This window comes from Gadus chalcogrammus, chromosome 8, assembly GCF_026213295.1.
Source record: "Gadus chalcogrammus isolate NIFS_2021 chromosome 8, NIFS_Gcha_1.0, whole genome shotgun sequence".
In the NCBI taxonomy this organism is placed as follows: domain Eukaryota; kingdom Metazoa; phylum Chordata; class Actinopteri; order Gadiformes; family Gadidae; genus Gadus; species Gadus chalcogrammus.
In genome coordinates this window covers 4,195,840-4,220,779 of record NC_079419.1, presented here as the reverse complement: position 1 = coordinate 4,220,779, position 24,940 = coordinate 4,195,840, and the positions used below count along the sequence as shown (strand labels likewise).

Genomic DNA, 24,940 nt, shown 5'->3' with positions numbered 1-24,940 from the left:
GCTTACACCTGCAGCAGCGCATTAGTTTTGTCCCCCGTCTTACTTGTTATGTATGTATGCGCTCTTTATTTCCCCCCCCCCCCTCCGCTCCTATTTTGCGGCGCACAATTGAAAATAAATTAACATTCCCGGCGCTTTTAGACCGTTCCGTCCTCCCCGACTCTTAAGCCCGTGGAGGGAAAAAAAACAAACTTGGAAGGCCATTCGAGGAGGTCAAGCCACACTCCCAAGCTGTCAATCCCTCTCAGTGACCCCCCCCCCCCCCCCCCCCCCCCCCCCCCGCCTGCTCCCACCTCCTCCCTCCCCCGCCCGCCTCCCTCCCTCCCCCTCCCTGCCCCCTTCTTTCTTTTTTCCTCCCAGCCATTCTCTCCCTCCTCTCTTCTCTGTCTTCCATCTATTCAGTCCCACGGCTTAGAGGCAGTGGTCTCCCTCCTCCCCCCCCCACCCTCCTCCTCCCCCCCTTCCCCTCCCTCCCTCCCTACCTCCCCCCCCTCCCACTCTCTCTTCTTAAGAGAACGCCTCTTCAACATTGTGTGAGGGGAGGCTCAAGTGAAAACAGGATTCTTGCATTCATTCGGGGGCCTTGCGTCACCGCCGTGAAGCGCTTTCTTGGACGCGAGGCGATGTCGCTCCACGTGTTTGTTTCTATTCCGTTTTAATTACTCGCCGGGCTCCAAAAAAAAAAAAAAAAAGGAACACGTTTATTATTTTTTTTAGATGATTGCTTATATTTTTCCGTTTTTCATGTGAAACATTGCCACGGACTGTGGCTTGCTTCCTCCATTATCTTGACTGATGACGGATTTGTCTCCTTCGGTTTACACGGTCTGGGATGGGGGGGGGGGGGGGGGGTGGGTGGGGGAGGGAAATGAAAACAGATGTGGAAGTGTTTTCTAATCATTTTTCCTTTCCTTTCCACATTTCGGACTCTCCTACACGGTTACCTTTCATACCCCGGCCGAACAGGGGGACAGACCTCGACAACGAGCGAGAGTAAGGCTTAAAGTACAGCTGGGGGCAGGGACTAACTTCTGTCTCCGTCTCACACCGGAGCTCTGTCGGAGCGAGTGTGTAGGTGGTGTGATTTAGTCATCGCTGCGGAACCATTTTCATATCTGTGGCGCAGGAACATGGCGTGAATGTTACGTGATTATTATTATTAACGGCCTTTTACTGCTGGCCTCCGTTCCCAGGAGCATCTGGTGGAGAGACCACCGCCGTGGATGGGCTTTACTACCCCCTCTGCTTACCTCTTGAAGCCATACCCCCCCCTCCCCCTGCCCTGATGGACAGATACCCCCCCCCCCCCCCCTCTCCCCCTCATCAGATGAACTGGCACCTCCTCTCCCCAACTCCGTGGCCCTCTCCTTAACAACCAGCATGGGGTCTAGGTGTCATATCCTTAGGCTGAACCACCCCTCTGCTTACCTCTTGAAGCCATACCCCTACCTCCCCCTCCCCCCGGCGGACAGATACCCTCCCCCTCCCCCTCTCCGTACCCCTCTCCTTAACAACCAGGGTGAGGTTTACCAGCAGCCCGGGTTTGAACGGTGGGGGGTATATCCCGGTCAGGCGATCATTGATCATCTGACTAATCCCTTTCGACGCCCCGAGTCCCAAACCCGATCGACCGGGCACCGTCAAACCAAGAGCAAACGTTTAGGAGGATGAGGCCCTCGGACCCCCCCCCCCAACCCATCCCCCCGATCACCTCCTGCTGAAAAGCTCCCCCACATAAGAGGGAGAACCCCCAGCAACACGGCTCTGCGGTATGTCGACGTGCTCAGGGCGGGGGGCGGGCTGGGGGGGGGCCTCAGACCTGACTGGCCCGTCACCGGGACCTCGCTGTCTGCCAGGCAGGGCGGGGGTGGAGTGGGCGGGGGGGGGGGGCGGGGAGTGGAGTTGAGTGTCCCAGTTGGCTCCAGCAGCAGCAGCAGCAGCAGCAGCAGGCCAGAAGGGCAGTGTGATTGTCCACCCAACGGCTCGCGGTGTCCAATGGTCTGTCAGCCGGCCTGACGGGCGCTGGGAGCCCCCTAGCTCACATTTAGAGATGATGAATAGTGGGGGGTGGGGGGGGGGGCTCTGGCGATGGTCACGAGTGTGTGCTCTCCTCCCGGAGGATTTAAAACGGAAGATCTTTTTTGGTCTTCTGCCCAAAAAGCCCTGTGAGAGCCCGCTAGTTGGTAGACTTGGGGATTAGCAGCAGCAGCAGCGCTGGAGATGCTATATGGGGTCCTCCGGTGTTGGGCCGGTTTGATTTAGTGTTGTACTTTGGCCGAACGACTGCAGGACAATTAAAAGATTTTTCTAGTTCCCTTAAAATAGACGATATTATTTAGGATGTGGATGTTTTATTGCCTGGACGGCCCCTGCATGTAGGCTACTCGGAGAGAATGAGCTCGTGTAAATTCAAAGGAAGGGAAATAGTTTTAAGCGCGGGTGGACACGGTTAAAGCCACTCAAGCTCTTCCCCTCCAGCACCTCTTGCCTCACAGCGGGGGTGAGTCTGCTCAGAAGAACAAATCGCTATCGGTGACTTAAATCATTTGTAAGTATGTACGCTAATGTCAAAGCTTTCAGTGTTTTGTGGGTTTTTTCGTCTTGCCGGAATGATCCCTGGCCCATTAGCGGGACCGGGGAGCGTTCAGAGCCTAGCGCTGCACCGCTAAAACCGAGGTTCATTATAAACTAATCAGGGGGGCTGACGGGGGGGATCTGGGAGAGCAGGAGGGGGCTTCCATCTCGCCGCGGCGTCGTGCTCATCCACAGCCACATGGGAACCGGGTGACAGTGTGCGTGTGTGTGTGTGTGTGTGTGTGTGTGTGTGTGTGTGTGTGTGTGTGTGTGTGTGTGTGTGTGTGTGTGTGTGTGTGTGTGTGTGTGTGTGTGTGTGTGTGTGTGTGTGTGTGTGTGTGTGTGTGTAGGGGTGTGTGTGTGTCCGTATATCGTAATGTGCTCCTGTGGCTTTCTACCCAGTGTGTGTGTGTGTGAGTAGGTGTGTGTGTGTGTGTGAGAGTAGGTGTGTGTGTGTGTGTGTGTGTGCGTAGGTGTGTTTTTATAAATACACACACTTGTGTCTGGTTGTTTGAAGATGTAGATGAGGTGTGTGTGTGTGTGTGTGCATACGTCTGTGTGTGCATACGTCTGTGTGGTTGTGCATGGCATTTCACATGCAACATGACATATCAACCCTCCTCAGTGTTTGACTTTTGGTAAGCAGCTTATCCGTGGGCTGTGCTGCGTCTCGCAGGCCAACCTTTGGCTGCGGCGGCAGACAAAAGCGCCGTCGCTTCCCGTCAGCGGCTCCTTGATAAGGACCGGCTACAAAGAAACGAGCCCCGGGAAGACCGCTTGCCGGAGCGGGCCCCCCACCCGCCCCCCCACCCCCCTCCTCCACTGGGGATCTGGTCGAAGCCGAGGAGAGTTGGGGGGGGGGGGGGGGGGGGGGGGAGAGAGAGAGCCCGCCAGTGTAAACATTTTGCGGTGGAGTTGGGAGTGTTTTAATAGCGGCCGCATGTCCTCTCGGCGCTCCGCAATGTTTGTGTGTTCTTGCCCAGCTGTTAAATATAGACGGGAAAACCAGTTTTATCTTCATCCTGGTGTCTATTCCTGAGCAGGACGAAAAATAACCCCCAAAACAAACAGCGCATGTTTGATCACATGCAAATATGTGAAAAGCCATTTTGTGTGCGTGCCGCCTCATTGTGCGTTTCTTTCGCTGGTTCTCGTTGTGTCGGTAAACTTCTGTGTCACGGCCAATTTGAGGATGATGATGATGACGAGGAGGACGGTCCCTCCAGGGGGCTCTGAACGGACGACATCGAAGCAGTGCACTAAACTCCCCTTTCCTCCTTTCTCCCCCCTCCAGATGTAAAGATGAGCCCAGATGTTTCGACCAGAGCCACTGACCGTTGACTCCTCAGCTCTCAGCTCTCCCTCGGCAGAACACTGAACTCCGCCGCTATCAGGAACAAAAAGCTCCCGATGCCAGGAGGCCTGACCTCCCAACGCACTAGAATGGCTTCCCCACTGTGGAGGTGTCTGCTGCTGCCCTGCCTGCTGCAGCTACTTGTGTACACCAACGGCTCCGAGGGTAAGTTACCGTGGAGCTTTGTGTTTGGGCTCCCCCAGACAATTTCATGTTTGCTGTGATGATTCACACTTTAATTCCAGTTTTCAGCAGTGTTGACATAATTGCACAAGGGTTTTCGAATCATCGATTAGCCTTTGACAAGATTAGCTTAACAATGTACCGTTAGCACACAGGAGTGATCAATGTTGAACATATGCCTCTGTGCACCTAGATATTCCATTAAAAATCAGCCGTTTCCAGCTAGATTAGTCATTTACCACATTACCAATGTTGAGACTGTATTTCTGATTAATTGAATGTTATCTTCATTGAAGAAAACAGTGCTTTTCTTTAAAAAATAAGAACATTGCTAAGTGACCCCAAACTTTTTGGTAGGTAGTGTATGTTTTATATTAACCTTACCATAAATATAAGGTGTTATTTATCGTGTTTCATTTTAAATTGTGTAACGTCTGTGAGTCGTTCTTTACTGCTTTGGATTATTTTAAAGCAATGTGCAGCATAGCTTTCTTTATAGAATGTTTAATAAGTTATTCCTGTGAAGCACCTCTCTATATTTATAGATATATATATTTATATAAGCACCCCCGCTCACCTTTCCAACATGTTCTAGTGTTGAACGAACACAAACGCATTCTGCATTGGCGACATATAATGTGTGAGTGTGAACCCAGATACGGTTGCACTCAGTTTCACATTTTTAATGAAGAACAGAGTAAACAACACTACAAATCTCAACGTGAAAGCATTCCCAGTCCCTACAAAACAGCAGCTCTGCATGCAAAGACCTCCAAAAGCTTGTTTTATCATTTATTTCCACGGCACGCTATTGATGAAGTATGTTTGGCAATAATTATAACTGCTGTCAATAAAACATCTCATCTGTGACGTTGCCATAAAAACCACGGTTGTTTGTGGGCTAGACGATGAAGCATTTAAACGTTTTTATTCAACCTCGGTCTATAAGGGTCCACCATTTGCCAGGCCTTAATTCGTTGTTGGGTCTATTTTTCCTGGGGGAAGGGGGTGGGGGTCTATAAAATATATTTGATGTGTTAGACACGTTTCCCCTTCCTGCCTTCTGATGGCACTGCCTGTCTTCTCATCTATTACTTTGTTCTGCGGTGGAGACGGAGCACGTCTCTGTGTACGTATGGATGTGCGGTATGAATAATGGAGGAAGTTAGTGTTGGAAAAATCTTCTTCCCCCCTCTGTCTTTCGGTCGGAAATATTCCTGCCTTTGTAGAGCAATATCTATAGACAAGACATCACAGAAGATGTCGCGCTGAAGCGACCCTTTGCCTGGAAACGGTTCTGTGCTATTTGAAGTGTAGGCCCCCGCGATTCGGTCCGACTTTGAGATTGTCTGCGCTGAACCTATGTTGAATTGCTTTTAGGGGAGGAGGGGGAGAATTCTGCTGCGGTGTGCAGGAAAATATAACGGTTTGGGATTACATTCGATGCAGCCAGTTGGGCTTTTTATTATTTTATTTACTGTCTCCTTCCCCTCGTGCTAAATCCTCCCTACCTGCTACCTGCTACGACTCGAGTCAGAAAAGTTAAACTCGGACATTAAAACAACAGATTTGGGGGGGGATTAAGACTTGTGAGGCGGCCAGCATCTCTCCGCTGGTTGTTCTGTATTAATTCCTTGCGTAGGAACCGGAGCCGCAGCTGAAACAACAAAACCAAAAACAAAGAGAGGAATGATGAAGGAGTAATTATTCATGGTTTCCTGACGTGTTTACCCCTGTTTCAACATGGAAACCCAACTGTGTTTGTTTTAATTCTCATTAGGTGTTTAGATTTTCCGGCAGCAACATGTTTGGTCTGCCTTCATTCCCCAAGATGAATCGGTGTGTAAGTAGCCTATGTAAAATCAGATCTCCCATCCTCCAATATATATATACGCTATTAGAATTAATTTCATTCTTAGTACGACCCATACCCTCTCCCCCCACTTCCTTTTTTCATTTAGTTTAAGGCTGTAAAACAGAATAGCACAGAGAGCGTGAAACAGACGCAACTACCCCAACAATTCCGTTATTAATTGTGAGAATATCTTGGCAATCAGCGAGGATATCAAGCTGCTTGTGTGCGCTACGGAGGAGGTTGGAAAAGGTCAGCTATACGTCTCCGCACATCATTTGTTTCAAGCAGTGCCATCCATTGTGAGCTCCGGTCGCGCCTCCCTTGTGCCATACTGGTATTTCCAGTCCTGGGGTTGAATGCGCGGGGAAGTCATTGTATGCTAACTCCTCTCTGGCCGCAGGCCACAGACGTCCCGTCTGTCAAGCATTGATATGCTTGGCTTGTTTTATAATTCATACCGAATGCTGGATGTCTTTGGGAGGACTATGTTGAATTATCAGCTGAGCCGTGGGAGATTTACAGATGACTGGTCAATCTGTGTGGTGTGAACAAGCACATGGAGGGGGGGGGGGGGGGGGGGGGGGGGGCGCAGAGAGAGATGGGCAGAGGCATCTGATACATCCGTCTTGGACAAATGTTTCACCCTAAAGTGTTTAGTGGAGGAAATGAAAAACCTGTTCTTTGTCTGAACAATTTTATGGTTTCGGGGGACACATCCACGGATTGAGATCGACAAGAGTTCAGACTTAGAAAAATCTATTATTTTAGACGGGTTTTCACAATTTGCGCTTTTGTTTTTCTTTGTACGTAATCTTGGGAGGTTTTATTATAAAAGTTCCTTTGGCATCGGGAAGATCCTATCTTAAGAGGTGGGAGTGGAGAGAATGAAACAGGAATGTTTCTGTTACACTAAGTACAACCTCAACACAGTCTGCCTGGAGAGGGGATGGGGTTCGTCGGTCGACACTATGGCTGACGGGTTTGCATACATGCACTTAATCAAAGAGAAAGGGGGATACGCTCTCTGACGTTTTGATTTCGTTTGTTAAGCATGCCTTAAATCCATCTTTCTGGAAGAATCACAAAGAAGCCTAAATTCACACCCTTTATGGCTGCGAGTTGTGTAAACACGGCGCCAGATGTGTACCATATTTCCTCCGTTCTTAAACACCGCCCGTGCTCACTGCTTCTCCTTGGGCGGCTTAATTCAAATAAAAGATAAGTCTCAGGCTTACAACGCTAAGGTAGTTCCTAATCTTTTAGAAAAGCTTCCCTTGACTTTCTCACCAGATACTTTAGCTGTCAAAACAAAGAAGTCCATGAATGCTGAGGAGTAACAAAAACATTTTCCCTGACATGGAATGTATCCTGTGCATATAGAGACCCTAAACACGTGCCTGGAAACAGTGAGCAAAAAGCAGCAAAAAACAACATAAAATCCCAACAAAGGGAAAAATAAGTTTATATAGGGGTGTAACAACCAAAAGAAACAATGATTTATTGCATCAAAGAAAGTTGTGGCTTTGGGTACATTCCTGTGGCGGTGGAGTTTAAACACAGCATTGTCAGCCACTTAGTCCTTCATTACATCCTATTTTAACCATTACCATGCCAGAAGAAGCCCTTTTATTCCACAATATATATTAAATGCAACATTGCAACCGCATTTAGTCTTTTAGCACGGAGTACACCCTCCTGGCATTCATAAGACTTTGCGCTACAATTGCATTTGAGCTACAATATAAACTGTGCAGAGCTGGTGGGAGAAGTCACCACCTCGTGATTTGTCTATGGAAACATACGTTACTCCCTCGCAGGAAATGTCTGGACAAGATCTGGTAACTATATTTATGTCACCCTATGATGCGATTTACACGGAAAGGGGATTTCTTTTAAATGATTAACGACAGGTCCATATTGACCGCTGGGGGGAAATGATTGAAATGGATTGTTTGGTCTGTAGTCCAAGCCCACACACAACGTGCGGGTGTACACCGGTCGGCCACTGGAGTCCTCTCCGAGCTTATTTAGCGTAAGTGCATTTTTGGAAGCGGTGGAAAACATTTGCCTTGACTTGAGTGTGGTGAAGTGTATTGGTGGGGCTGTCTTATACCCAGCGAGGGTATATACATGCGGCTCTGTTGCGTTTACTGTATTAGTAATCTCCTCGGGGCCTGAGAGCCGGCGCCACAGAGCGTGACCATGCCCCTTATTTTGTTCAGGAATTAAATGTCACCTCGTGGTGGGTCACCTGCAAACAAAAGGCCACCAGCCGATTCGCAGGTATAAACAGTCTGAGATAAGACATGCCGCTCCCACTGTGCAGGAAATTGACTAAGTAGGCCATTAGAAAAAAAATAGAAGTAATGTCAAAGAAGGGGAAGGGTACAAAGAGAGGCCTTGTTTGCCATATGTTATCGCCATTGCCCCCCCCCCCCCCCCTCTCTCCTTGAGTGCGGAAGGCACAATGGCTTCATCGAAAGACGAGGGGAGGAAGCCGTCTTTCACCGAGGCCTCCCCATCTGGGCAGCCCTTATCAGTGGTACTGTGTTCGGCTTGTATTGACCGGGTCGGCGGTGGAGGGGGAGTTAGGCAAGGTCATCGCACGCAGCTCAATCAGAGTGGCCAAAGATAGCAGACGTTTGTCGCCTCGGAATGTGTCTGGATTCTTTCGTTTGGTTTATTTTCTTTTAATTGCATTTTTTTTCTTTCCGCCGAGCTCTGTTGAAATCCAAATAAGGTCACGTTAACCTCCCATTGCTGTATATCTTTACGTACGCCCTGCTTGCAGGATGCACAGCGATTATGTTTGCCTGCGTGGCACACTTTCTGCTCCGTTTGTTCCAGCCTTTGTGTGCCTCGCTGTCTTTGATCATTTCTCTCTTTACGTCATTGTCTGGAGGCATCGATCTTGGATGCTACCAGTCATGCTTGAAGTCTCCCACTAACTACTCATTTAATCCTTTGTGGTGCAGGTACAGCTAGCTAGCCCCGGCTGCTCTGTATTCTGTGATGTAGCGAGCGCAGCCTCTCCTAGGCCCCCCCCCGCTCGCCCCATAGTGGTTAAGTGATGGCAGCACGGAGACAACAAGCATGTGATGGAGATAGCATCACATCCTCTGCCTTATCCCACTCCCCTCTCTCTTCCCCTTCCGCGGAAACAGAATCAGGGGAAGCACTTTCACTTAACGCCAGAGTTGGCAGATATTTCCGTGTTTCGGATTTGCCGAAACCCCTCCCCCAAAAGATTACGATACGTTTCACATTTCACAAGTATGTTCGGTCTATTGAACCGCAGGTATACGTAGCCACCTGTGTTAATTTTCCTTTGACGTCCGAAGATTCATTAAACCTTGAGTTTAATGCGGAACTTATCTCTGAGGTGTACGGAATGTATTCACCTATTCCGAACATTGCTTTGTTAAGTGACAGCTCCACATAGGAATTTAACAAACCCCTGTGCCAATGCAGTGCATTCCTCAAGCCTTTGGTATTTTCCGAGGATATTGGTTTAGCAGAAGAGCTTAGGGCAGGGTCGGGGATCGCTCATGCCTTTTGGAACAAACCAATTTGTCTCAATGTTCTATGAACGTCTCTTAAGGAAAGCATGCCATCATACGCTACACAATGAGCAGCAGTGAACCAATTCCGTCAACATTTATACTCCTGCATGTATGGAGTCATTTTTCATCTCTCAGATGGAAAACTCCCCCCTTAAATTGTTGCACATTTATGAAAGGAACATTTCCTCAGCAGGACATAAAGGTGTGTAGACTATACAAGGTGCCTAATTGTTTAATCTTTTTATCTGACAAGCAATGGATTCATGGCTTCTGCGGGAGATGAAATGCACCACAGATGAAATCAAGTAAAGCGTCGCGCCAAATACTCCCTGTCATGCTGACTCATTAGCTGCTTTCATGGTTACAAATCTATCAGAACTGTTTGGCCGTCATAACAAAAACCCTAAAATGTTCATGTCAAAGTTTCGGTATGAAATTGATGAGAATCCATTTGAGCCTCCCCCCCCCCCCCAGAAGTGTCAACAGAAGTGCTCGGCAACAAACGACACGCAGTTGCAAGTGTCAATGCCAAATCCATGTTTTTGAAGGCTTGAAAAGGCTGCGTTACAGGGGCACTTATGCCTGACGTTTACCTAAACACAAAAGGAGGGGAATAATGGCGCCCGGGCGTGTGTCAAAACAGGATCAGCCTGGGTCTAAACGAGCCCACCTGAGAGCTGGAGGGGACACCGACGGGGGCCGGCGTCTATCACAGTCCAATGAGAAATCCTTCCCCTTAAGACCCCTTTACAGGAACGTGTAGCAACATGCAACATATGCCGCTACCTCCCGCTATTCGGGGCCCGCGTTCAAAGCTGAGAAAACAGGAGATGGACTGCAGACAATGCCCACAATGGCGCAGTCATGAATATAGATACAGATGGCGATTATGGAATTCTCTTTTATCGTAAGAAAAGGGGAGGGGAAAAGGGGATATGTCTCTCCGAGCTAGCTTCTCCTAACCACAAATGGACACGGTTCCAAAGCTCGGGTTCTATTTTGGAGTACTTCTATCGGAATCGCGAGTGTCTTATAGCCGTTGTCTGGGAAAGGCGGGTGTAGCCCAGGGGTTTGTGGTCTTGTCTGACACTGTCTTTAGAAACAATTCCCAGCAAGGTGGTCCGCGGAGGGATCTAAGGTGTCAGGGGAGACGGTGCCATATGTCCAACCATATTTTCAAATATTAACCGTGTTTTGGCGGTTGGAGATGAAACCCGATCTGGCAGGGGGGGGGGGGGGGGGCCGTGGCCAAGAGATCTCAGGGTGTCAGCTGGATGTGAAACGAAAGGTGTTATTCTGCAAACTCCCCAATCTCCATTCTCATCTCCCGCTCCATTCCTTTGTGCGTCGAGGGTCTCATGGGGGTCACACGTGTACCGACGACGACGACTTCACGTTCTGAGGGGCAACAGTTGCAATCCCTGCCCCGGTGAAAGTACCATTTTTAAGCATAAGAGTGTACCAATGGAGCCGGCTGAGTTAAACTAATGTTTCAAAATAATAATGTGCTAATTGCTTTGCTCCCTTGAAGCCTTGATTAATTTTCCCAATAATCCTGTGCTTTCTAAATTAGGATTTTTTTTTTTGCTTTTCCTTTGGCCGGCAATCAAAAATGATTAAGAATAGGAGCCATCAAAAGGCTATGCGAGGTTTTAGCTTTGTTCCCTCTTCTAAACTATTCAAATATGCGGTGCATATAATTATTCTCCCGGTTTAATAATTCCCATCGGAAATTTTCCGTCTTCATCGTCAGGGAAAAAAGAAAAAGGTTCCCCTGCGCGCTCCCCAGATACATCGGATTAAGGAGGCACCCAAGCAGGAACACTGTTGACTCGCAAGATCCGCTCTTTGGACACCAGTAATATTTAGAATAAAACAACATAAAAAGGACCAACAATCCTGAACCCCTCCCCGACCCCCCCTGCTGTGCCCTCGACGGGGGCCACTCTTATTTAACTAAAGGCTACAACCTCCTTTATGCCCCCGAGAAAGCGTCCCTGTCAAACTGGAGGCTGGAACAATGGGGGCCCGGCCCGGGGAACAGAGCCATTTGCATGCAGCTGTTTGCCGTTTCCAGGACCACAAAGGCCAATCAAAGGGTCCCTAATGAAGGATGACAAGCGTCCACCCAGCGCCTTCGCTCTTGTCTGTGGCAGACCCCGGCCTCTCTGTCTGCCCTTCCCCACACTGGCCTCCTTTTCGCGGCATAATCAAGCGTAGCGTTTGTTTTCTCTCCGGCTCAAGTCCTTATGGAGGGGTGAGCCTGTAATGTTAAAGGTTAGTCAGGACGGGTCCCGCGCAAACAGAAAGGCATCTCTGGGAAAATGAGAGCCGCGGTGACCCTGAGCGAGACCCGCTCTGAGGCTTTCAATTCCTAAATGTGCATAGCTTTATACGCACGACGTTTATATGGCTTTTATGTTATCTTCTTTCTCCTTTTTTGAGAGGAATAAAAAAAAAAGCATCTAAAAGCCTCAGGCAGTTAGTGGTTCCATACCCCCTTTTCAACCATTGTGGCACTTTACCACTCCACGGATGTTGACAGAAAACAAAATATTTATTACGAAGGGCAGATCGTTGCGGAGGAATTGCTGGCTGTGGATCGCCGGAGAAGAGAGGCTCCCATAATCCAGCACACGGAGAGGCGGCCCCTGCCACTGCCACGCTCTCGCTGGCTCAATAGAAGGCTTAGAAGGCAGGACGGGGGTGGGGGGGGGGGGGATCTGGAAAGCTACTTTGCCCACAGTCCTCTTGCTGACCAGAATGCCTGATAAGGCTTCGGTGTCAACAAAACCAGGAGCGGGGATCAAAGCAGGGGTCACAATTATGGCGCTGTCAGAGTGGTTACCATGGTGATTCAATAGAGCATTCCATTTTATATTTTATTTACGGGGCTGGGATGCGGTGTGATTTAATGCTTCGCCGAGACTCGGATAAAGAGAGAACAATTTCTCTTATCGCACGCAACGTAGGCACCCGCACGCGCAAACAGACACACACACACACACACACACACACACACACACACACACACACACACACACACACACACACACACACACACACACACACACACACACACACACACACACACACACACACACACACACACACACACACACCCACCGATCAGGGCTATGGATTTTTCCTTTGCAAGTCTTCCTCGCATCTCTCTCTCTCTCTTTCTCTTTCTCTCTCTCTCTCTCTCTCTCTCTCTCTCTCTCTCTCTCTCTGCCTCTCTCTGCCCTTCTGACGCAGTCTTCCACTGCCACGAAGTTGAGCAGTCAAACAAAGTACAACACTGAAGATCAAAGGTTTCGCGTGGTTCCTGAAGACTTTGACGTTTTTCCGCAGACACAAAGAAAGAAACCTCTCCTCCTCTCAAGTTTGGTTAAGCCAGTATCTCAACCGAATAAAAAAAGATTGGTTTGTTTCCAGATTATACTTAAGCTTTAAATCAGAACAAATCAGCCTATATTGGCGTTGTAAACACACACTGCTTTTGATTTCAACCCCACCTCCAAGTGGTAACGAAAATCCCACACATTTAGATCCAACATTTAAACTGTTGGGTCAGGTGTGTCATTACCTGGCCGATTACGAGGCGGCATAGGGTCGTTAACGAGACCACGGGTAATGCCTTGTATTAGAGACTATTACCTGCCCTCTTTTGGTCTATCCTTCCCTCAGTTTGGTTACTCCGCCTTAATTGACGTAAGGCTAGTCTACGACCAGAGATCCATGCAGGAGGAGGAAGACTCTGGAAAAGCAACTTGTCTAATCAATTCCCTGGCCTCCGATGACAGCAGAATGCAATCAGGACCCAGCCATCTGATAGATGGCTGGGTTTGCCGCTAAACACCGAAGGGAAAGAGCGCTATGTGTGTGTGTGTGTGTGTGTGTGTGTGTGGGGGCAGGCAGAATGGATTGGCTCGCTCCCCTATACCAAATGATATAGTCCCATGAACTGCGTTTGCTGCTGCCAGCTTTCTGTAAGCGAGCGTGATAAACCAGTTGACTCCTTTCCATGAGGGATGGCAGACAAGAACATCGTTAGTCTTTGCTAGTGAAGCCACAGACTCCCTATTGTCTTTTATCATCAACTATGGTGTAGAGATGTTGTGTATTTTTTTATGGGGGATGGCGGGGGGGGGGGGGGGGGGTTCTGACAATTTAAGTGCATATCTTGTTGGAGCTGATGGACTGACCCTGCAGTCCTCCGTGTCGGGCTATGTCGAGCTGACACCTCGTAATGACGTGATAAACATTCAAGCTAAGCAGAATCTGCCAGCCATTAGATCCCAGCTCCACACGCTAGTAATATGGCTAGCCAATCTCGCGGGCAGGCAAAACTAAGGCCTATATCATTACCAGTACGACGACCACCACTGCCACTGTGCACAGAATGACTGGGGTAACGTCAAAAGCAAACTATGCTGAACTATATCGCTATACTGTAATGAAGTGAAAAGCCTCACAGAAAAGAAAGCCATTTCTCTTTTCTATCTGAGGCGTCGGGCGTGCGGACCGACACATAATACCGGCGTAATTGAGCGAGGCACAGCGGGCTAACGTGTCTCGATGCGAGGTGGGGCCGGTGGTTCGGCTAGAGTGTCCTTTTTCTTTATCCTGGTGAGCGGGAATCCCTTTAACTTTGCACCGCTCGAATAACGCTAATTGCGTCAGGTTACGACCGTCAAAAAGTGTAAAGACAATTAGCGGAAGGGCACAGAGTGAACCGGCGGTGGTTAGTCGTGGTGGTGCGTGTCACCCCGCAGTCGGGAGCCAATGGGATTATGGGGACGGTAACGGTCTGAATGAAGCGCTAATTAGGGGAAGAAGCAAAAAAAACACGCTGTCTGAGTCCCGAGGGACCCGCCAGGCCGGCAAACAAACCGTGGTTATTGACGGGAGAGGGAGGCATCTGCCTCACTCTTATCTTTAAACCGACATGGGCTAGTTAGCAGTTGGCTCATTATTTAGTATTTACATTGATCCATTTCTGTTCGTCAATGATCACTGGGACATTTGCGAAGAAGTCCCCCTCCTTAATTCTCTCCTCAGCTGGTCATCTCATTTATTAGTATTTACATTGATCCATTTCTGTTCGTCAATAATCACTTGGACATTTGGACACACCTCCTCTTCTTAATTCTGTCCCCAGCTGGTCAGCTCATTATTTACATTGAACCATTTCTGTCAACTTATCATTTGGGCATTTGCACATTTGCACACACACGTCCCCTTCTTGAGTCTCTCCTCAGCTGGTCAGCTCATCTCTCTAATGGCGCCTCGTTTGTGACTTGACATTTCATTTTCTTCTGAGAAGAATAAAAATAATAATTCAAAAACAGAAGGGGATAACCTTTACCGCCGTTGTGTGCCGACGGGAGGCGGCGGCGCGGACTGAGTGAAATGGTTAATCTTCCCCTAAACCCCGGTCGTTTGGCCGTGCGCCACCTATAGATTTTTCCTCCTCCTGTGCGGACTCCAGACAGTCCCCCCCCCGTTCGATTGCCAGCGACGTAAAAATGGATTAAATCACACTTCATTCTGCCGGGATCCTACTTCTCCAGCCCCCCCAACCCCAAACCCACCCCCCCCTCCCCCCTCTACCTCTATCTACAGTAGCCTGATGGAGCCAAACCAAACAGAACCGACAATGGGATTTGGTGCAATTTATTAAATGAACCGTTCCACGAGTTCCGCCAATGAAGTTCACCTCCTATGCCCGTGTACCGGTCTGGGAGGGGGGGGGAACGGGCTCTGGGTTTAACTGTAGCCCTATGTATTACCCAAGGTTTTTCGAGAGGTTACAACTGGTCCCTGGTGACTTGATGTACTAGCCAACACCCCGAGACCGCAGAGAAATTAAGAGGTCGAATTGTTTAGTCTTTTTTCTTCTCCTGGGCGAGTCTTGTGTTTTTAAAACGGCAGTTGAAACTAACAGACCATCGCTGCTTATTTATTCAGCCCAATGCTAAAATTCTTGTTCTGCATGTATTTTATCTGGTCTCTCGCACAAAGCCAGTGATTACTTTTCAGTGCCTCGGTTTGGCTTTGTATAACATACGTCTCTCCCTCTCTCCCTCTCTGTCTCTCTCGCTCTGTCTCCCTCTCTCTCTCTCTCTCTCTGTCTCTGTCTTTCTCGCTCTGTCTCTCTCTCTCTCTGTCTCTGTCTCTCGCTCTTTCTCTGTCTGCCTCTCTCTCTCTGCCTCTCTCTGCCTCTCTCTCTCTCTCTCTCTCTCTCTCTCTCTCTCTCTCTCTCTCTCTTTCTCTGTCTGCCTCTCTCTCTCTGCCTCTCTCTATCTGTCTCTCTCTCTCTCTCTGTCTCTCTGTCTCCCCCCGCCTCTCCTTTGGGTTGCCAGGTTTCAGCCGTGCTGCCTTGCCCTTCGGGCTGGTCAGGCGGGAGCTCTCGTGCGAGGGCTACGCCATCGAGCTGCGCTGCCCAGGAAGCGACGTCATCATGATCGAGACGGCCAACTACGGCCGCACCGACGACAAGATCTGCGACGCCGACCCCTTCCAGATGGAGAACGTCCAGTGCTACCTCCCCGACGCCTACAAGATCATATCGCAGAGGTGAGGGGGAGGGAGGGGTGAGGGCAGAAGGGGGGCGGGGGGGGGGGTCTTATTTCATCAACGGTGACAGGAGGAGGTGGAGGTGCCGTCTCGGACCCCCGGGATGAGTTCTGTTATTTTGTGTGGGGAGGGGGGGGGGGGGGGGGGGGGGGGGGCAGTGGGCCTCCCCCAACACTGCTGCCGCATTCTGGCCGGAAAAACATGTTATTTTTTTTCCCTCTTCTTCCACTTTCACACTTCTTCCAGTACTTGTTCTTCTTCAACTTATTTTTTAATACCATGAAATATAATCGCCCTTCATGCTTAGCGCACCCACTCACCGGTCAACGCTTCATAATCCCAGTGCCCTTTTGCACGCTTTTCCTCCCTTTTGTCTGAATTCTCTCTCCTCTCGTTGACTCAGAGTGTATGGGGGCGGCGTTTGACCAAATAGGAAGAGAGAGAGAGAGAGAGAGAGAGAGAGAGGGCGGCACGCTACACGCTAGCTGCTGCCACCGCCGCCGCGTCTTTGTTCTTCTTGATATTCAGAAGATGATATTCCCTTTACAGGTTGTAAATAACGTAAAGCGGTACCCCTGTTGGCACCCAAAGGTCTGCTCGCCATTAGCCATCTCCCTCTGAGAAACGTTGCGGACTACACCCTCTCCAACTCCCCCTGGGGAGCTAGCCTTTCCTCCCTCGCCGCGGTGACAACACTAGCACCGCGCCACGGCCTGGATCTGGCCCCAGGTGTTGACAGCGTTCGCCGTACGACCTTAAACAAACTAACATTGGCTAAACTCGTTTTTGCTTCCCCTTCGGGCCTCTTGCTCGTGTCAGAAGACAGCTAAGCGTCCGTGCCGCTGTGCCCAAAGAGGTGGCGGTGGTTATTTCTATCAAACGGCTAACCGGCTCAACCTTTCATCAGTCGTGTCACACCGGCCCGAGCTCCACTGCTAACATAGGCCTGTGCTACATTAGCTCTGTGCTACATTAGCCCTGTGCTACATTAGCTCTGTGCTACATTAGCTCTGTGCTACATTAGCCCTGTGCTACATTAGCTCTGTGCTACATTAGCTCTGTGCTACATTAGCCCTGTGCTACATTAGCTCTTTGCTACATTAGCCCTGTGATACATTAGCTCTGTGCTACATTAGCTCTGTGCTACATTAGCTCTGTGCTACATTAGCGTTCCCCACCCCTGGGCGCGGTGCTGCCGTACATCATTCCCCCCCCCCCCCCGGAATTACTCTTTACATTATGTTCCACGTCCCCCTATTCTCCCCTCGTCACGTTTTAATCCACCTCTCCTTAATTGCTCCGATGAGACATGTCACGGTAGCATCGCTAACAGGGACTGCCCGCTGTGCTACACGTGCTCCGTGGAGCGGCGTTCAAAAGCGCCATGGTTACTGGCGATGGAGAGGCACGGGCCCACGTGGCAGCCCTCAGCGCAGACCCCAGTGAGGACCACGGCGGTCTGCAGAGACACGGTTGGGGGTAGCTCGATCGAAACGTCTGAAGTAATCCCTCCCGCCAATCAAGGGCGTCCTCCTAGATACTAGGTGTATCTAGGATACACCTAGTATCTGTGTTTCTGTCTGTGTGAGTGAGATGCTTCGTGTTTCTGTCTGTGTGAGTGAGATGCTTCGCAGAGGTGAGGCATTGCATTTTTTGAACGCGTGCACGCACTCACACACGTGCAAGTTCAACACAGGCCACATCCATAGCCAAATTTATTCTAATGATTCAGATCAAAAGAGAAGCCGGATCTAGAGTGTAATTAGCGCTGATGTGATAGCTGGGAATATTTTTAGGATCCAGCAGTCGGCGTGCCCATTAGTGACCCGTTCTGCCGGCTCTGAGCAGTGTGTCTTGATGTGCAGCGAGGAGGCAGCCATATTGTTAATTTAGTTTCCATCGGCAGTGTTAGCAGTTATGCGGTCTGCGTTTATGTTGTCGCCTTTCTTTTACTTTTCCCTTTACCATTAACAGCTGCAAGATCAGAATCGGATGTGTTTCAGCAAGTAGGCTAGACTAAACATTTTTGTTGTACAAAAAACATGTTTGTGAAATATTTATGACACAAAAGGACCTGGACGGGTAATAAAATATTAAGGCACTTGGGGGTTTTCGCCGAAAGCTAGATTTAAGAGGAAAGTATTCTGGAACCATCTTTCTTCTTAACAGGTTCATAATGTACGGACCAAAATAGAAGAACTGTACGCAGTGCTGACAATTTAGGACATTGCTCGGTTAATTTCTTATTTAGTGAGCATGGAGAATTACAAGCGTGTGAGACGTTTACAATGCAAGAGAGTTAGTTGGTGGCTATTATATATATATTATATATATATATATAAACCATATTCTGCTAGTTAGTGCTATTCAAAACAGCTTAAAAAAGCCACAGTTGAAGTGTTTCACACTTGTATTTTATTTTGAGAGAGAGAGAGAGAGAGACTAATTTATACTTTTTATTATATATATTATCAAAATATAAATTTGCCATTATTTATGCATATATAATCAAAAGTATAAATTAGCTATTAAAAAGTTATTTCCATCCCGAGGTTAATGTAAACCACACGCATTTTACCGCAAGGTCTAAAGGTGGCGCGGTTTCAGAGAGCCACCAAGATGGACACTCTACGAGTGACTATTTTTGCGTTGACGGGACTAGTTGACACCGGGTTAATGCAAAAGCTTCTTAATATCTGAAGTAATTAATTCCGTAGACGTCTTCTGCGTTTTGATATCATCGAGGTGTGGAACCACAAGTGTCTAGCGAAAACCTCGCAGATTCAGCCGGAATGTTCCAAGGTCTTTACTGCGGCGTTCCTGGCACTATCTGTTATTTCAGATTACAGCATCGGAGGGGAAGACAAGATGGCCCCCGGCTAGGGATAATGACATTTTTTTCTGTTAATATTATCTCACCGAGGGGAACCGCGGAGAGCAGCTCAGGGGGACGGACCTTAACGCGACCCACATGAGGCGACTCGTTCGGGGGGAGGAGGGAGGGGGGCTTGGGTTGATAAGGGCCAGAGCTCTTCATTAAAAAACAATTTGAGCCGATCGCAATCGCCACAATATGTATTTTTGATTAAGGCGACGCCAGGAGATGACGCGAAGAGAATTTTGGCGGGGGTTGGTTTGAGTGACGGACGCCAGACGGATAGGATCTGTGATTAACTTTGATCTCTCAATTTGCGACAGAGTGTTTTTTTCTTCGGCTGCCACCACCACCTTTTCTCTGAGGTGGGTGGTAGCCAGTCTACTCCTAGTCGGGGCTGATGATTTTCTCCCCTCCCCCCCCCCCCGAGTGCTTGTTGCGGTAAAACGCGAGCGGAGAATCAACCACGTGCCCACGCGGCTGGCATCTCTCCGCCTTCCGCCCAGTACCCTCCTTCCTAATGGACGTCTGCCCTTTTTTGGCGGTTTAAAAAAACAACCACCCTGCTTCGCAATGCATTAACATCACAGGTGAAAGGAGTTAATTCATTCCCTTTTATTCCCCTCCTTCTTGTGAAAAAGGAAAAAAAGATGTTAAAATGTGCCCGTCCATCATGGGTAGAGAACAATAACCGTTTTTTTTTTCTCTCTCCCTCATGAACAGAAAAACACAGAGGACTCCTCTGGAAACATTCTGTGTCTTTGTGCGATTGTTTAACGGCCATTTTCTTTTAGGTGGCTCACATCACATCTGCACTGTGAACCTCTGGGTTCTGTTTCCTCAGCGGGGGGGAAGCACTCTCGCCCCGCTGATCACTGGTGCTCAGTGCCTCGGTGACCCTCTTCCTCAAAGAGACGCTTATCCCCGGCGTCTCGAACGGGTCTGCTGGCCCGTCTCCTCCTTCCCCTTCTTTTCAGATATTGGTTTGCATCGGTTTCCCCCGACGGCCGCCCCCCCCCCCCCCCCCCCCCCCTGTCTCTCAGCCACAAGAGAGCCTGATTGAAGTGGAGACACTTTATCCTCCTGTATTTACACCAAATCAGTGCTTTGCTGTCCTTTTCATACTTATATATATATATAAATGTTTTATTTTCCTTTTTGCTTCGCTGCTATTTGAACCCTCTTAACAGCGTGGTGACATGTTGGTATTGAACAAGCAAGCGTACGTACACACACATGTGCGCACACACACAGAAACACACACATACACACACACACACGCACACACACAGAGACACAAACACACACACACTCACACACACACACACACACACACACACAGCCACCCACACACACACACACACTCACACACAGAGACACACACACACACACACACACACACACACACACACACACACACACACACACACACACACACACACACACACACACACACACACACACACACACACACACACACACACACACAGAGAGAGCCACACACACACAGAGAGCCACACACACACACACACACAGAGCCACACACACACACACACACACACACACACACACACACACACACACACACACACACACACACACACACACACACACACACACACACACACACACACACACACACACACACACACACACACAAATACACACACAGACACCCACAGACACACATGTGTACACAGATTAGCAACGGAGCATTCCCATTCAAGAGGAACAGACACACTATTCAACCTAGGGGCTGTTTTTTTTAATATTGAAATAAAATGGCAGCTCCTCCACGTCGGAGGCGCGCTGCGCTGGCAGAGGACCTCTTTGTTTACTACAGAAAAGCCATTCCGGTCGATTGTATGTCTCAGCCACCTGCTGTTTCAAATCTTAAGGATTGTCTTTGGTTTCAGCGGTGGCTTGGAGACGCTGTTTAAGAGCTATAAACCCTGTTTGACTGGAGGAGCCAAGCCTGCCAACACAAACTCCTAACTTTGCCATGAGCTGTTCTTACACATCGTGTATGCCTCCCCAACCCCCCGGCCCCCTTCACGTTGACTTACCGATTCTCCATTTTCTTCTTAACACACTGCGTATTGACTTTATTCATGTGTTTCCGCTTTCTGTCGCCGTAGCAAATATGTAAAATGAGCCGTCGGATTGGAATTTCAACCCGAGTGCGCTCAGCGCTCGCCATACCTGTACATGTCCTCTCTTCTCCTCGCCGTCTGTCTCTTGTTTTTCTGAACCCTGGTTTCTCTTGTGTTGTTGTCGTCCGTTGTGCGTTCTGAGTCATGCTGAACCCTGTGGTCAATCTTGTGTTCTAGGTGCAACAACCGTACCCAGTGTGTGGTTGTCACGGGCTCCGATGTGTTTCCGGACCCATGCCCCGGCACCTACAAGTACTTAGAGGTCCAGTATGAGTGTGTTCCTTATAGTAAGTATTCCCAGTCTGACTCTCACTATACCAAACCTATTCTATCTGTTACAACATGATGATGTTTAAGACCCGTGTGCCCTCTGCAACAACTGGGACTCAATACACTTGTAAATATTTATATATACAGTATATATGTCTATATATGTGTGTATATGTATGCATATGTACAGTATGTGTGTATATATACATATATGTGTATGTGTATTTATATATATAAATATATCGGTGTATGTATGTATATATATATATATATATGTGTGTGTGTGTATATACACACATATCCATAAAGATATTAAGATTTATATATAGATCTATATATAGATAGATAGATCTAGATCTATCTATCAATATCTATGTATCTATATGGATGTATCTTTCTTACTTGTCTTAGATTAATAAGGTTCTGTAAACACAGCAAAGCAAATATAAACCCCAGATTGAATGTTGACATATGAATGCAATTCAACGTTGATAGAGTTGATAATGCATGTGGTTTTATTTGTACCAAGTTTGCTAATCATAGAGCAATATAAGACAAAGTATCCAACATCTGCTTTGAATTATATCTCCAGAAGCCTCACCGAGCCTAATCCCTGCCAAAGAAATCAGAACGCAGCTAAGCGATTTTAATAAGAACATTTCCTGAAACGTTAACCTGTGTTTATTCCTCAAAGCCGACCTCACTCGTTCCTGCCTCCTCTCCCTCCCCTCCGACTAACAACTATTCTTCTTCTCTTCTCTTTCCAACCTCCAGTGTGTGTGTGGTGTGTTGCTAACCTCTTTGTATACAGCTTTCCTATCCCGCCAACGTATTTCTAATTCAACATGTTATTCGCCATCAAGGTTTTTGGATGAAAAAGATAGATTTTTACCTTTTGTAAGAACTGGAACTGCACTATGTTCTGAACTAGGTTATATTGTCTGGTGTGATCCGTTTAACCTTGCAATCTGAATTGAATTACCGTCTGGTTAAGCAGACGAAAAAGAAAAGCGAACTGGTCTCCGGTCGATTCAGGCCATCTGCAATCACCCTCACACCCGGCACGTTCTTTGTGCTTGGCGAGGGCATAGAGCATTGTGGACGAGGGGCAGCAGTAGTCTGACCTTCTCTGACCAGCACGTCGGTCTGCGATGGTTCTGTGTTTGTTTGCCTTCTTTCTTAAACCTTAGGGTAAACGGACTGACTAACGAATTTTGAATTCCTTCTCAAAAGTTCTCATTCCAAAAGAAAATACGCAGCAGTCGCAGTTAAACCTTTTCTGTCCTAACCTCTTCAATTCTTCTCTTTCCCCGGTCGTTGACTCTTGATAACCTCTTTCTCTCCCCTTTTGCACCTTTCCTTTTTTTGTTCTATCGCTTTCTTTTTCCACCGCCTAAAATAGAAGTGGAGCAAAAAGGTAAATGAGTGGTCCGGCCCCCCCCCTTCCTCCTCCTCCCCTCCTCCTGGCTCCTTGTCCTGTGGTATTGAGTCCCCCCCCTTCTCCCCCTTCTCCCTCACCCCTTTTCCCTGCACACAGACCCCCCCCCCCCTCACCTCCCGCTCCAACACACACACACCTCCTTCACCCCGACTCCCCTCCTGTTCCCAAATGTCTCTTCCCTTTTATTTTTCCTTTCTTTTGTCAGAAACTAAACCTGGAAGGGAATTGTGTTGTGCTGTGCAACCCCGGAGTCCACACTCTCCACAGAAATAATAGATTAAAGCCCCCCCCCCCCAAAAAAAAGAAATATCATTTTTTTTTTCCAATACAAATGGTCGCCCACGGTGCCTGGGTTGATGACCTCAGGGACCTGTTGACAGGCACCGTCTGGGAGGATAATGTGTCGATGGTTTTGTCTTGCTTGCTCCTGCTTGCATCCAGAGCACGCAATGTGAGCGAGCAGTGATGGCTGACTGAGACGGGCAATGAGGGCAAAAACAGAAAAAAAACACCCAAAATCGAAACCGTTGACCGTTCCTGTTCCTTTTCATCGGCGAATAACTCGGAACGGACTTCACGGTGGCGACGTTGCCGCGACCTCGCTCATCCATCATTGGTTCCTCTTGTATTTTGGCCACAGAATGAGTAGTCGCGGTCCTCCACCGTTTGTGGTTTTGGTCGTTTGATCCACTTTTAGTTTTTGTTTCACCTCCGCTTCGCTGCCACCACGGTCATCGACACTCTGTTGTTCACCCTCCCTCCCCCCCCCCCCCCCCGTCCCCCTCACATTCCCTCCATCTTCTTTCCTTCAAGATGTGAAATGGTTTTTTCTCCCCTCGCCCTTCTCATCCTGGTTTACGACCCGAGTCACGCAAGTGTGCATGTGTGCAACGTTGGCATTTTCCTCCTCCCCGAGCCCGGCCGTGTGCTAGTTGACGTCAGGGACAGGGCTGATGTTTCCTGTCCCCCTCACCCCCCTCCCATCCCCCCCACCCAAATTTTTTCCCATCTTTCACTTGCAGGTCTCTTTTGTTGGTATTTTTTTCGTTCACGTCTCCGTACGCTTTTATCCGGTTTTAGGCAGACTCTTGAGATGAAGGTTCTCCTGGCCTCACATGTCCATTACTGAGCCTTCTCTCCCGTACTAATTCTCCCATTCCTTATTTAGTTTTTTAGTCCAAAAAAACCAACAAAAAAACCCAAAGTAGTTTCGTCCTTTGAAACCTACAGTCCCTGAATGCCACCGCTCCAAGTGTTGTCTGTTCACAGTGCATCACCTGTTCTATATTTGCTCAGCCTTACTCACCGCGCGCCTCGTGTCTCCTCCTCACTCTCCTCTCTCTCCCACTCTAGTCTTTATCTGCCCTGGCACGCTGAAGGGCATCGGAGCGCCCACCTTCGTCTTCGAAGCCGAGCAGCAGGCGGGCGCCTGGTGCAAGGACCCCCTGCAGGCGGCCGAGAAGGTGTTCTTCATGCCCTGGACGCCGTACCGCACGGACACGCTCATCGAGTACGCCTCGCTGGACGACTTCAAGAGCGGCCGGCAGACCACCACCTACAAGCTGCCGCACCGCGTGGACGGCACGGGCTTCGTGGCCTACGACGGCGCCATCTTCTTCAACAAGGAGCGCACGCGCAACATCGTCAAGTTCGACCTGCGCACGCGCATCAAGAGCGGCGAGGCCATCGTCAACAACGCCAACTACCACGACACCTCGCCGTACCGCTGGGGCGGCAAGACGGACATCGACCTGGCGGTGGACGAGCGGGGCCTCTGGGTGATCTACGCCACGGAGCAGAACAACGGCCGCATGGTGGTGAGCCAGCTCAACCCGTACACGCTGCGCTTCGAGGCCACATGGGAGACGGCGTACGACAAGCGCTCGGCGTCCAACGCCTTCATGGTGTGCGGCGTGCTGCACGTGGTGCGCTCCACCTACGAGGAGAACGAGAGCGAGGCCAGCCGCAGCCACATCGACTACACCTACAACACCAAGCTGAGCCTGGGCGAGTACACCGACATCGCCTTCCCCAACCAGTACCAGTACATCGCCGCCGTGGATTACAACCCGCGCGACAACCAGCTGTAC

At 49.0% G+C, this 24,940-nt stretch overlaps 1 protein-coding gene across 1 annotated transcript in view; it reads left to right on the top strand.

Moving 5' to 3' along the window:
- adgrl2b.1 (adhesion G protein-coupled receptor L2b, tandem duplicate 1) overlaps positions 1-24,294 on the top strand; it is a 61,437-nt gene extending 37,143 nt beyond the window's left edge. Inside the window, exons 6-7 of the mRNA XM_056597317.1 lie at positions 21,317-21,426; positions 24,204-24,294. Coding sequence (XP_056453292.1) covers positions 21,317-21,399 — 83 coding nt within the window. The 3' untranslated portion in view covers positions 21,400-21,426; positions 24,204-24,294. The remainder of the gene's footprint in view (positions 1-21,316; positions 21,427-24,203) is intronic.
- Positions 24,295-24,940: the final 646 nt, after the last annotated feature.